Source organism: Exserohilum turcica, assembly GCF_000359705.1.
Source record: "Exserohilum turcica Et28A unplaced genomic scaffold SETTUscaffold_4, whole genome shotgun sequence".
Taxonomy (NCBI): Eukaryota; Fungi; Ascomycota; class Dothideomycetes; order Pleosporales; family Pleosporaceae; genus Exserohilum; species Exserohilum turcicum.
In genome coordinates, this window is record NW_007360247.1 from 322,045 (window position 1) to 334,510 (window position 12,466).

At 45.0% G+C, this 12,466-nt stretch overlaps 1 protein-coding gene across 1 annotated transcript; it reads left to right on the plus strand.

The window, feature by feature from the left end:
- Nucleotides 1-4,254: 4,254 nt before the first annotated feature.
- SETTUDRAFT_92491 (uncharacterized protein) lies at nt 4,255-12,298 on the plus strand (the record flags this gene model as incomplete). Its single annotated transcript, XM_008030053.1, has 7 exons — nt 4,255-4,875; nt 4,993-5,495; nt 5,576-6,871; nt 6,923-9,694; nt 9,749-11,292; nt 11,343-11,708; nt 11,775-12,298. 7 exons carry the CDS (start codon nt 4,255-4,257, stop codon nt 12,296-12,298), a joined length of 7,626 nt encoding a protein of 2,541 aa, XP_008028244.1.
- Between the last annotated feature and the right edge of the window lie 168 nt (nt 12,299-12,466).

Genomic DNA, 12,466 nt, shown 5'->3' on the forward strand with positions numbered 1-12,466 from the left:
AGTTACTATAATACCATATTTCCTTAAAAGGAAGCTATTTTAGATAACTAAGAAGTAAGTACAGTAGCTAAAGAGATAGTATATATAATTAGTAATGTAGTAAACTGTAATGGGCGGGCCCAACGGGCCGAGCGTACGACTACTTACGCCATCCATAGCCAAAAAGGCAGTAACAAGACTTCAAGCTTCTTGAAGTCTAGGTAGTCGTATAGATATACTCGATCACACACACTTTAGGCGTAGCCTCTTACATAAACTAGGTAGTTTTAGTAATATTATACGCCTAATAAGAGTAAGAGAAATAAGTAAATAAATCTTATGAACTATTACTTACTTATAAAGTAGAAAAGTAAGTCTAGCTAAACTTACGTAATATGTAAATAGCCTAAATAAATAAAAAGCTAGACTAGGTAAGTAGAAAGTACTAAGTTACCTATATATAAGACCTCTACTAGGTAGAACTTATAGTGCCTTAGAAGACAGAATTCTTTTATGTAGATAAGCTAAGGCTAGTATCTGATAACCTCTTGCTATTATAATAAATAGATAATAGTAGCCCTATAGCTGTTATTATAGTTATAAGAAAATAAGGAGGAAGAAGACTATTTAGAAAAGCTTATATAAGGTATTATAGATAAATAAATATGAAATAGAGAACTATAATATCTTATTATTTAGATAGGCTACCTAGAGGGTAGTTAGGAACTAGCTATAGCACTTGAAGACATAAAGGCCTTAGATAAATAGCTTGCCTAAACTTCCTCTATATAAAGACTTAATAGCTAGCTATAAAATAGCTAGAGGCAAAAGCGACTTAATAAGTAATAGAGATTAGCGCTGTCCTTAGAGGCTAAATAATCTCTCTTAGTGCCTAGAAGACAACGCTTAGCTAGTATATGGATAGATAAACTATCCCCTTCTTCTACTATATAATAGGCGCTATAGTCCTACTAAATATAATTGCTATACGCATTACTTTACTTCCTATAAATAGAGATATAACTAGTAAAGGCTACAAACTTCTTTGCCTTATCTAAGAATAGCGTATAGTTATTATAGAATATCGCATTAAAGGCGCTACGTAAATAGATAAAGAAGGCCTTAAGGTATAAGAGTTAGCTACCTAAGATTTAATAGGCATAGAGCGTTCTATAGGTAATAATAGGTAAATAACGACTAAGGCTAAGACTAAAGGTAGCATTATATAGCAATAGTCCCTTTAGATAGTAGAATATATTAAAGACTTAGCAAAGCTTAGGCTATACTAGTCAGCTAATTTAAATATATAATAAGAAAGTAATCCTTATAAAAGTGGTAGTAAATCCTTAGTAAATCTCTTTAGTAACCTATATATTAAAAATATACTAGACCTAGTAGTTATTAGAGTTAACATATCTAATAGTAATAGGCGCTATAGCCTAGATAGCACTTAGCGTTGTATAAGTAAGTAACTAATAAGCAACGTTAAAGATCTAAGTAGTTGCTTACTTAATAGTGTTATTAACTCTACTATTTATCTAACAATATAAGGCGTTAACTTAGCTATTAGCTTATATCTTATAATTAGCTATTATATAAGATAACTTAAGAAAGTAACTATAATAAGAGAAAAGTTAAAGCTAAAGAGATAGAGGAAATAAGTAGTAAGTAAGGGAAGAAGAGTATTTATGCTTACTAGGTAGTGTTTGCTATATATTACTATTACCTAACTCTCTCTTACCTTTACTTTAACTATATCATACGCTAAATATATAATAGTAAATAGATAAAGAGAAAAGAAAAGAAGACTAAAGAATACGCACGTAATATTAGATAAGGTAAAAGAGAAGAGTATTATAAAGGGCTACGCTAGAGAGGTATAACTTGTAGGTTATATAGTGGTAAATTATATTACTTTAGTTATGTAACTAAATAACGTAGTTTGTTATATACAAATAAGCTTAAGTAAAGAGGAAGACTAAAGGTCTAAGCGTTCGTACGAGTAACAACTATAAAAGGAGGGCCCTCTAGATAGTTCTTTTCTATATCTTCCTTCTTCTATACAATAGGTGAATGCATACTCGTTAGTTAGGCCTCTCTCGCCTATAACACAATCTATTAGTATAAGAAGAGTTCTAAGAGGAGATTATAAATAAAATAGTAGAGTTAATTTAAGACTTTATCCTAGATACTAGAGATGCTATAATTAAATAGCTAAAACGTCTACTACTATTAATTATAAAGCTAAAATAAGATGCTTTTTATACTAAGTTTATAAAAGGTATACTAGATTAATTATTCTTTATAAGTAATAGAGTATATTGAAATGAAGTAAGAGACTAGATTAAATAGAATAAAGACTTCTCTAAAGCTTAAGTAGTTAACTATCTATGGATAGAACTTATGCTAGAACCTAATAAGAACTTAGCTGCGTAGGCTATAGGCCTTCTAATGTCTTAGTCTAAGAAGTTGTTTTTCTTAACTTATAATTTACCTCTTAGCATACTAGCTTAGCGCTATTATAGCTCTAGTATTAGTTCTAGTTTATTATTACTACTATAATTACTTTACTCTCTCTTTTTATTACGCTAAGTTACTAGCCTAAGTATATAACTAAGGCGTAGTAGTTAACTAAGAAAAGGAGTATAAAAGTAAAGCATAAACGCTAAGTTAAGAATAAAGAATCTAGCATCTATATAGAAGCCTATAAGGAAGATAAGATCGCTAGACGTAAGAAATAGAGTAGATAAAAGTAGTAAATAAATTATAACTAAGAAGAAACTAAAAGGTATTTTAGAGAGAAGTATTTAATATATAGTAGAGGTAAGCTTAATAAGGCTAAGCTCTTGAGTTTAGAAGGTTTATGCTAAGGCATAAAGTTACTATAACCCTTATACTAACTAAGCACCACTTACTTTTAAGAAAGAATATAAATCAGTAGTTAAGTCTATAAGAAAAATTAATTGATAATATCTCTTAGAAAAATCTCTTGCTTAAAGAACTAACTACTTATATTTTACTCCCTCTCCCCTCTCCTATAGCCTATGGGAAGGGGAAGAGCCTATAGTTCTGTTCCCTCTACTAAGAAGACATCGCAGTTCCACACTACACCTCCACATTATATACTTACTACGCTTAAAGAACTATATACTAAAATGCTAAGATAGAGTAGCTCTTATAGCTAGGCAATTTACTTAATTTTAATACTATTAAAGTAGCCTAGCTATAGCTTAAAAGAAAAATAATATAAAAAGGCGTATTAAAAAGTTAGGCAAAAGAGACAAAAGTATAGTAATAGTACTAAAATAAGCTACTTTAATACTAAATTCAAGCTTAAATAGAGCGTATTTTATTTTATATTTGAAAAATTATGAAACTTAAAGGTAGTAATAAGTATAAAGAGGGGTGGCGGGACTATTTTATATAGCTTTAGCCCTATTTTTGGCGGTAATTAATACACCCCTGTTAGCAAGAACTTTTGATAGTCACCTCCGTACAGTTATCTACATTACACAAACATCAGTTTTGTGATCTTCGGGCCGATTATTCTGCAGATTTAGCGTTATGCAAGACATCTCTGTACGCGCGCGGTTAGTTATCTATCAGCTATAGAAAACTCAACTATATACGTAAGGTGATGACGTCTAATTGGATGGGTCGCAGTGCTAAACCAAAAAATAGTGCGGCTGTGGCAGACCCTTGGCTAGTCCCGGAGAAACACAATACATCCCAGGCCTGGATACCTACAAGCGTGGATAGACTAAGCTGACTCTAGAATCCCTTTTTGTGGATTTTTTGGGGGGCCCAATGGACGGAACATACCCTTGGCCAGGCCTAGATAAGGACAGAGGTCACGTGTTTAGCAACAGTTTACTTCTAGTGAATAGATATCCTATATTATATTTACACAGGGAGATACATGACAAAGGTTGCACAATGAAGTCTCAGAAGAAGATCCAGTGTCGGCAACACGACGGACGTGGACACTTTACATGAAGAAGCTCGTAAACTGTCTAAAATCCTGTTCTAGAAATGGCTGCATCAACAAGATAAGTAAACCACTCGCTTGACTCGTGTCATGCGACATTTCTCCCGCGTTTCGGTGTTTCTCTAGTTCGGGATAAGGCCTACGGCAGCCACTCGGCGACTCTTAACCCATGCGTATATAGCACAGTATGGGCCATAGCAGTAAGAAGTTGAATAAATAACGCCTCTCTTCTAATGAGTTAGTTGGCTTGCAAAGAGGATTTTGAAAATAATCCCAGCTTGTTCATCATGTCTAGCCTATCCATTCAAACCGCACCCTCTGTGGCATTCTTCTGCCCCCAGAGCAAGACCCCAACAGAGGCATACCTGGCACAATTACAGCAATACATCATTCAGAGGCCGCTGCTGCAGCCACTCAAACAAACAATCACTTCGTTAAGAAGCACATGGACAATACTCTGCGAACACCATGCAGACATTGCCACACACACAGAAGGCGAGCGACATATGGCCAGTCTAGAGCAATGGATCACTGAAGGGCTGACTGGGCCCGTATCCAACCCTGTGTGGAGTACGCTGTCTTTACCACTATTGGCCGTCATGCAGATATGTCAGTACTTCCAATTGCTAGACATGCACAACATTACACACGCACAGATGCTGGAAAGCTTGAAGAACGGTGGCGGTGCACACGGATACTGTGGAGGTCTCCCCGCAGCCTTCGCCATCGCCTGTGCCCAAGATGAAGAGGATGTCGTTCGTCTCGCCTGCAAGGCTGTGCGCTTGGCTTTTGCAGTGGGGGCATTTGGCGAGCTTGGGGACGACGTGTCAATTGATGGAGTCACAACAATCGCTGTACGGCTGAGAGCTTCGCAGCAAGCAGACGGGCTTGTAAAGGACATAGCAGGAGTAAGTCGATTTCGTAGTTTTCTTCACGAGACCCCTCCCGTTACTGTGTCCATATGTGCAACATCTCAATTTTCCTCTGCCTTCCACCCTGGAAGCCATCTACTTACAATTACTCAGTGCTACGTTTCCGCCGTGACGGACCCAAGAACTGTCAGTATTGTAGGCCCCGTACATGAGCTGAAGAAGGTGACCGAGAGAGCACGAGCCCAGGGACTCTTGGTCACTGATATCCACATCCGGGGCAAAGTGCACAGCCCGGAAAACGCGCCTCTGGTGAAAGTCCTGTTTGATCTGTGTCAGGGCCGGGATGAGATGACATTGCCCGCGGCAAGTCAGCTGCAGATACCCGTGCGATCAACTCTGGACGGAAAGCTATTGGACAGCTGTTCGCTGACCCACGAGGTGATCAACACCATTCTCGCTTCTCGATGCGAATGGTACCGACTTTTGGAAGAGGTGGCACAAGACTTGGCAAAAAGCAATACTGACACGCACACATTTGCTTTGTTCGGCATTGGGGATGCCGTCCCCCTGATGCCCTTCCATAATGCGCGCTTGCGAGTATCCAAGGTCGAAGCCTACACCGCTATTCAGAATGCCAAATTGGCCGAATATGAGTAGTAAGTTGCCCCACGAGCGCGACCTCATCGCGATCCTTGCATCGCCTGAAGCAGTGTGCCCCACTGACACATAGCTCTAGTCCAGAGAGCGCCATTGCCATCACGGGAGTTTCTTGCCGGCTCCCCCAGGCAAATGATGTGGAAGAGTTGTGGCAGCTTCTCGCTGCTGGCAAGTCAACTTGCGAGGAAATTCGCCAAGACAGAGTCCCCATGCAAGATAGCTTTCGCGTGCTCCAAAACGAAAAGTCGCAACCAAAGTGGTTTGGAAATTTTATCGATGGAGCCGACGAATTTGATTGGGCCTTCTTTCGCTCCAATGCCAAAGAGGCTGCCAGCATGGACCCCCAGCAGCGAATCCTCATGGAACTGACCTTCCAGGCCCTGGACTCGGCTGGCTATCTCCGCAGGCATTCTCGCGAAGATGGTGACCGAGTTGGGTGCTTTATCGGCGCTAGCTTTGTCGAATACACAGATAATATCCGTGCTCACCAACCAACTGCGTACACAGCAACTGGCACGATTCGGGCATTCTTGTGTGGGAGATTAAGTCACTACTATGGCTGGACGGGACCAGCAGAGGTTATCGACACCGCCTGCTCGTCTTCACTGGTCGCTATCAATCGTGCCTGTCAATCGATCCGGTTAGGTGAAAGCCGGATGGCAGTTGCTGGTGGAGTGAATATCATATCCAGCGTGCACAACTACCTCGCTCTTGGAAAGGCTGGCTTTCTCAGTCCTACTGGCCAATGTAAGCCATTCGACCAGTCGGCAGATGGATATTGCCGCGGCGAAGGTGCTGGAATCATAGTGTTGAAGCCCCTGAAGCAGGCTTTGGCAGATGGCGACCAGATATTTGGTGTCATCGCAGGCTCATCGACTAACCAGGGCGGTTTGTCTGCAAATGTGACGGTAACTCATCCGCCAGCCCAAGTGGAGCTGTACAAGTCAGTTCTCAAGAGCGCTGGAATGAGCCCAAACCATGTGTCGTACGTTGAGGCACACGGGACGGGTACACAGGTCGGCGACCCTCTTGAGGTCAGCAGCATAAGGGACGTTTTTGGTGGATCGAATCGTCCAAACAAGATGTATCTTGGTTCCATCAAAGGCAACACTGGTCACGCAGAAACAGCAGCTGGTGTTGCTGGCTTACTGAAGGTAATTGCCATGCTACAGAAGAAGGCAATTCCACCCCACGCACAGTTCGAAACATTGAATCCGAAAATCCCTTCCTTGGCTCCGGACAAGATTGCTATAGCAAAGAGCCTTGAGCCATGGGAAGTGACTTTCAGGGCTGCTTGGGTTAACAACTATGGGGCGGCGGGAAGTAATGCCTCGCTCGTTGTTTGCGAAGGGCCTCGCAAAGACATGAGCGAAGCGTGAGTCTGCATTCACATCGCAACGAAACGAAAGCTAACATGCGTGAGTAGACAAAACCGTTCTCTATCGAGCGCTGTGTACCCCATCATTCTTTCCGCCTTCACAGCAGAAAGCTTGAAGGCTTACGCCACATCATTGAAATCACACTTGAGCCGGGCGAAAGTAGACCTTGCAAGCCTTGCTTACACCCTCTCTGAGCGGCGAAAGCGACAACCACTGGCCTGGACAACAACCGCTTCTGACATTGCGGACCTGCAAAGAAAACTCTCTGCGAACATCTTGCCATTGAATATACCCCCTGTACCCAAGAAGGTGGTGCTTGCCTTTTCTGGTCAAAGCAAGCAGACGATTGGGTTTTCAGAAACGCTTTACAGGTCTCACTCTAGATTACGGCACTACATCGACGAGTGCAACCGCATGCTCATTGCGCTTGGATTTCCCTCGATCCTCCCGGCGATATTTACCGACACGAAAATTGAAGACCCTGTCGTGTTGCAAACAGGTACCATGGCCGTTCAATACGCGAGCGCCAGGTGTTGGATAGATGCAGGCATCCGACCCGGTTGTACCATCGGGCACAGCTTTGGAGAGCTGACGGCATTGGCTGTTTCAGGCGTGCTTTCTATCGAGGATGCCCTCAGACTCGTTGCTATTCGAGCGCAGCTAATGGTAACAAAGTGGGGACCAGAGAAGGGCACCATGCTTGCAGTCTTTGCGCCTGTCGCTGTCGTTACGCGCATCATTGAAGCCGTCGGCGACAAATCCCTAGAGATTGCCTGCTTCAATGATCTCAACAATCAGGTGGTGGTTGGAACCGAGGCTGCAGTGACTGCAGTGGAGAGCTTGCTGGCTACCGACCCCTCGTTCAAGGGCTTCAGATGTCAAAAGGTTGATGTTACTCATGGGTTCCATTCCGTTTTCACGGAGCCGCTCAAGCACGACTTTGCCAAATCCTTGGACTCATTAACCTTCAGTGAACCCTCGATCCCTATCGAGCCCTGTACAAAGGGACGAACTGTGTCCATCAATGTTGACCATGTTGTATCGCATCTCCGCCAACCAGTCTACTTTGTGGATGCTGTTCGCCGGATCGAAGAGCGCTTTGGGGGCTGCATTTGGCTTGAGGCAGGATTCGACTCGTCTATACTCCCCATGGCCAAGCGTGCGACTGCAACTTCGGGGATGCATTCGTTCTACACCATCAAGGCATCCGATATTGAGGGACACAGTGAGACTATGGCTCGTATTACCACCAGTCTCTGGAACGAAGGCATTGAAATTACTCCTATGCTTTTCCTATCTCCGTCCGACGCTGGAGTGGAGCCCATCTGGCTGCCACCTTATCAATTCCAGAAGACTAAAGCGTGGCTACAGAACATCGATAGGGCTACTGAAATCCAGCGCGAACTCGCCAGTATGAAGGAGGAAAAGCCCAAGACCGCTCCTGTACATGTACCTGTTCGACTGGTACATCACGCGGGGTCTGCTGGCCATGTGGAAAAGTTCGTCGTACACAGTTCGGCCACACGATTCCGCGAAGTCATTCATGGCCATGCAGTCAGAGGTCGGCCGCTTTGTCCGGCTTCAATGTACATGGAGTTGGCGGCCATGTCAGCCAAGCTTCTTGGCGCAGACATTGGCTCCAAGTCAATCGTGTTTGAAGATTTGGCATTTGAATCGCCTCTTGGTGTCAATCTAGACCGCGAAACCAACCTGAGTCTGGAAACATCTGGAAATGATAGCTGGAGATTCATCGTTTCGAGCTCAGCTGGCGCAGGTCGTGCGACTGTTCATGGCAGAGGCAAAATGCTTTTGGGACAACAACCCCAATTCTCAGCCTACAAGCGACTCTATGCAGGCCGATTTGATTCAATCCTATCTAGTCCGACTTCCGAAAAGCTCAATGGCGGACGAGTCTATCAGCTGTTCTCCAAAGTTGTCGATTACGCCGAGTTCTTCCAAGGGATCAAAAGCATCACGATTGATAAAAATGAGGCAGTAGCCGTCATCCAGATGCCAGAGACCCATGTCGGAGGCGATGAAAGTATAGTCACACGATACTGCGACACAGTCTCTATCGATGCGTTCATCCAAGTGTCTGGCTTACTTATCAACAGCAGCGCGGCTTGCCCTCCGGGTCAGGTTTTCGTCGCTTCGGGACTGGAAAGCATCACCATGTCTGGACTCTGTGATTTTGACGCCCACAAAGAATGGAAGGTCTACGCTATCTTCACAATCAATGATGCCATAAATGCGACCGGCGACGTTTTTGTTCTGAACAAGGACGGTGAGATAGTCATGACTGTCTTTGGAGCCAAGTTCCATCGTCTGGATATTTCAAGGCTTGAGCGAACACTAGACACCGCGAACGGATCGAAAGCAAACCAGAAACCGGCTGCAATTACCTCTCGCAGCTACCAGCCTGTCCCGGTGGAGAGCGTTCCAGAGCTCATACATGACGATACCCCAGACTCTTCGAGCGCTCCTTCAGATACTGAGGACGAGTTTGAAGATGGAGAGGTTCAATTGAAAGCGATAATCTCCACATATACTGGAGCACCAGCTGACTGTATCTCATCGACCACAAATATTGGTGACCTCGGCTTTGATTCCCTTGCATCAATCGAGCTTGCCAATGAAATCAGCGAGCGTTTTGGCAAGACTTTCTCACCCAGCGATCTTTTGACACTCAGTATTGGCACATTATGCCAAAAGACGTGTGCCAACACCTCTAGAGTCGGTCAGGGCCGCCTCGTGCCATCCAAGAGCCACGTCGCAACAGCTCCCTCCATGGCTCCCCAGACCAACGGAACAATGTTCACGTCGACTCAAAACAACCAAGCAACGCTGCATTCACGTACTGAAGAATCAGGCAGTCATGGACAGCGTGCCAAGCTCTTTGCACTCATCTCCGAGCTTTGTGGTGTCGATGTCCACAATATACAGGAACACCAATCTCTCCAGGATCTCGGATTTGATTCCCTTTCTGCGACAGAATTGGGATCCAGTTTGTGCGACGAGTTCAACGTCGACTCTGAAAAAGTCGGCACGCTCCTGGATATCTCCGTGAGAGATCTTTTGAAGCTGAGCGGAATCGGTTCTCCAGAGTCGAGCTTGTCTTTCTCCAAGCCAGCATTCTCGGGAGTCAACACTGGACCGACGAGCAACCTTGATAAGACGGCAGGGATTGCGGGTCCATTCGATTCCTTGCTGGAAGCAGAATCCTCGCTACCCGATCACGCGGTGACTTGCCAGTTCACGGGATATCTAGCCAATGTGGCTGCTCGTCAAGATGAGCTACTCCTTGCTTACCTCGTAGAAGCGTTTGGAAAGTTGGGCATCGATTTCAACGCTCTTGAGGTAGGCCAGGAGATCCCCGACTTTGAATATCAGCCGAAACACACAAAAGTAGTCAGGAGATACATGCAGATTCTCCAAAAGCACGGCATCGTTCAGAAACGGGGTTCTTGGCATGTTCGATCAACCGGCCAGTGCCGTTTCGAACCTTCTTCCCAGCTCCTACGCCACTTTGTAGCCGACTTCCCCAAGTACAACTGTGAGGCAGAGCTCATGGCTCTCACAGGGCCAAAGCTTGCAGAGTGCTTGACAGGCGCCGAAGACCCAGTTAAGATCCTATTTGGCACGAGCAAGTCGCAAGAGATTGTTGGGAATCTATACAAGGAAGCCCCCATGTTTGCCACATTGACGGAGCTTCTTGTGGATTTCTTGATTCGTCTAGTCCAGAAAGCCAAGGCACCCATTCGCATACTAGAAGTTGGAGCTGGCACCGGAGGCACCACGAAGCGACTCGCTGAAGCATTGAGCACTCTCAATCACCCAGTTGAGTATGTTTTCACGGATATATCCCAGACGTTTGTTCGAAATGCATCCAAGAAGTTTGAATACCCATGGATGCAATTCAAGACACTTAATGTGGAGGTCACGCCTCCCGCGGATATGATGGGCAGATTCGATGTCATCATCAGTACCAACTGTGTTCATGCGACGGCGAACAGAGCTGAGTCTTGCCGTCACATCAAAGAGATGCTGAACTCGAACGGCCTGATGGTCCTATCAGAGATGACCAACATATTCGATTGGCATGAGATTGTGTTTGGGTTGTTGGACGGCTGGTGGCTAGCGAACGATGCCGACCACGCAATCCAATCTGCAGAAGTATGGATGAAATTTCTGCGTCAAGCTGGGTTCGCGAGTGCCACATACTCCCAAAGTACCGAGCCTGACTGCAATCTCCAACGACTACTCGTTGGCTCTGTAAAGCAATATCCTGAGCCGCTTCGTCACATGGAATTGCCATCGAGCGGTGTCGAGACTGTTGTTTACAAGTCCATTGACGGGATTGAGATAGAAGCGGATGTTTACTTGCCCAGCATTCCGCCAGCCAGCTCAATGCCCGTAGGTAAATAATCCCCAAGCACAAACGCTTCATTTCCACTAACAACCACGTAGCGTTGATGATCCATGGCGGTGGTAACATGACGTTATCGCGCAAAGCAGTCCGACCAGAGCAAACCAAGTACTTGCTTTCGCACAACATCCTTCCCATCAGTGTGGACTACCGTCTATGTCCTGAGGTCAACGTCATTGAGGGGCCAATATGCGATGTTCGCGATGCGTACGTGTGGATCCAGAAGAAGCTCTCTGAAGTTACTTCCAGATTCGGCATCTCAGTTGACACAACTCGCATCGTGTCGATTGGCTGGTCATCAGGTGCTCATCTTGCTATGAGTCTTGCCTGGACTACAACAGAGATCAAAGTGCAGCCACCAGCTGCAATCCTGGGGTTTTATGGCCCTACCGATTTTGAATCCGGAGGTTAGTAGAGCCCTATATCTCTAGGTACCCCCTGTGCAACGAAAACGTACTGACAAACTCCACCAGACCTGGACATTAACACCAGGAAGTATCCAGCACGCAGGATGCGACTGGAGAAGATTATGCAATCCTTGCCGAAGAGACCCATAACGAGCTATGGTGCCATGACGGATAGTAGTGAAATGGGCTGGATCAAGCCTGGCGACCCAAGATCCGAACTGATCTTTGCGATTCTGAAGGAAGGCATTGGGCTGAGGGTTTGGCTTAATGGTCTCTCTCATGAGGCTTTAGCACAGAACCCCGACCCAGCACTCGTCAGAGCGATTAGCCCAATGGCGCACGTACGGGACGGCTCTTACGATGTTCCAACATTCATCATCCATGGAACTGATGATGAAATCGTTCCTTTTGAGACAGCTGAGGTGTTCATAAGGGAGCTGGAGAATTTCGGTGTAGAATGTGGCCTTCTGAAGCTTTCAGGGGTGAAGCATATCCATGATTTGCATTTGAAGCCAGGGAGCGAGGCGTGGGACAAACAGGTGGAGCCTGGGTACCGGTTCCTTCTAGAGACTCTGCAGGTCTCTGTTTAGAAAGTCCTGTCTCGTTGTTCTGACGGTTGACTTGAGACAAAGAATTGGTTTGCTCGGCTGATCGTTTTATACATTAGCCTTGTGTATCCCGAGAGTAGTCTTGGTATCGCAACGACAAGACCAACGCACTTGAATGCCACTATTTCTGCACCTTTGACCTCACAGCCC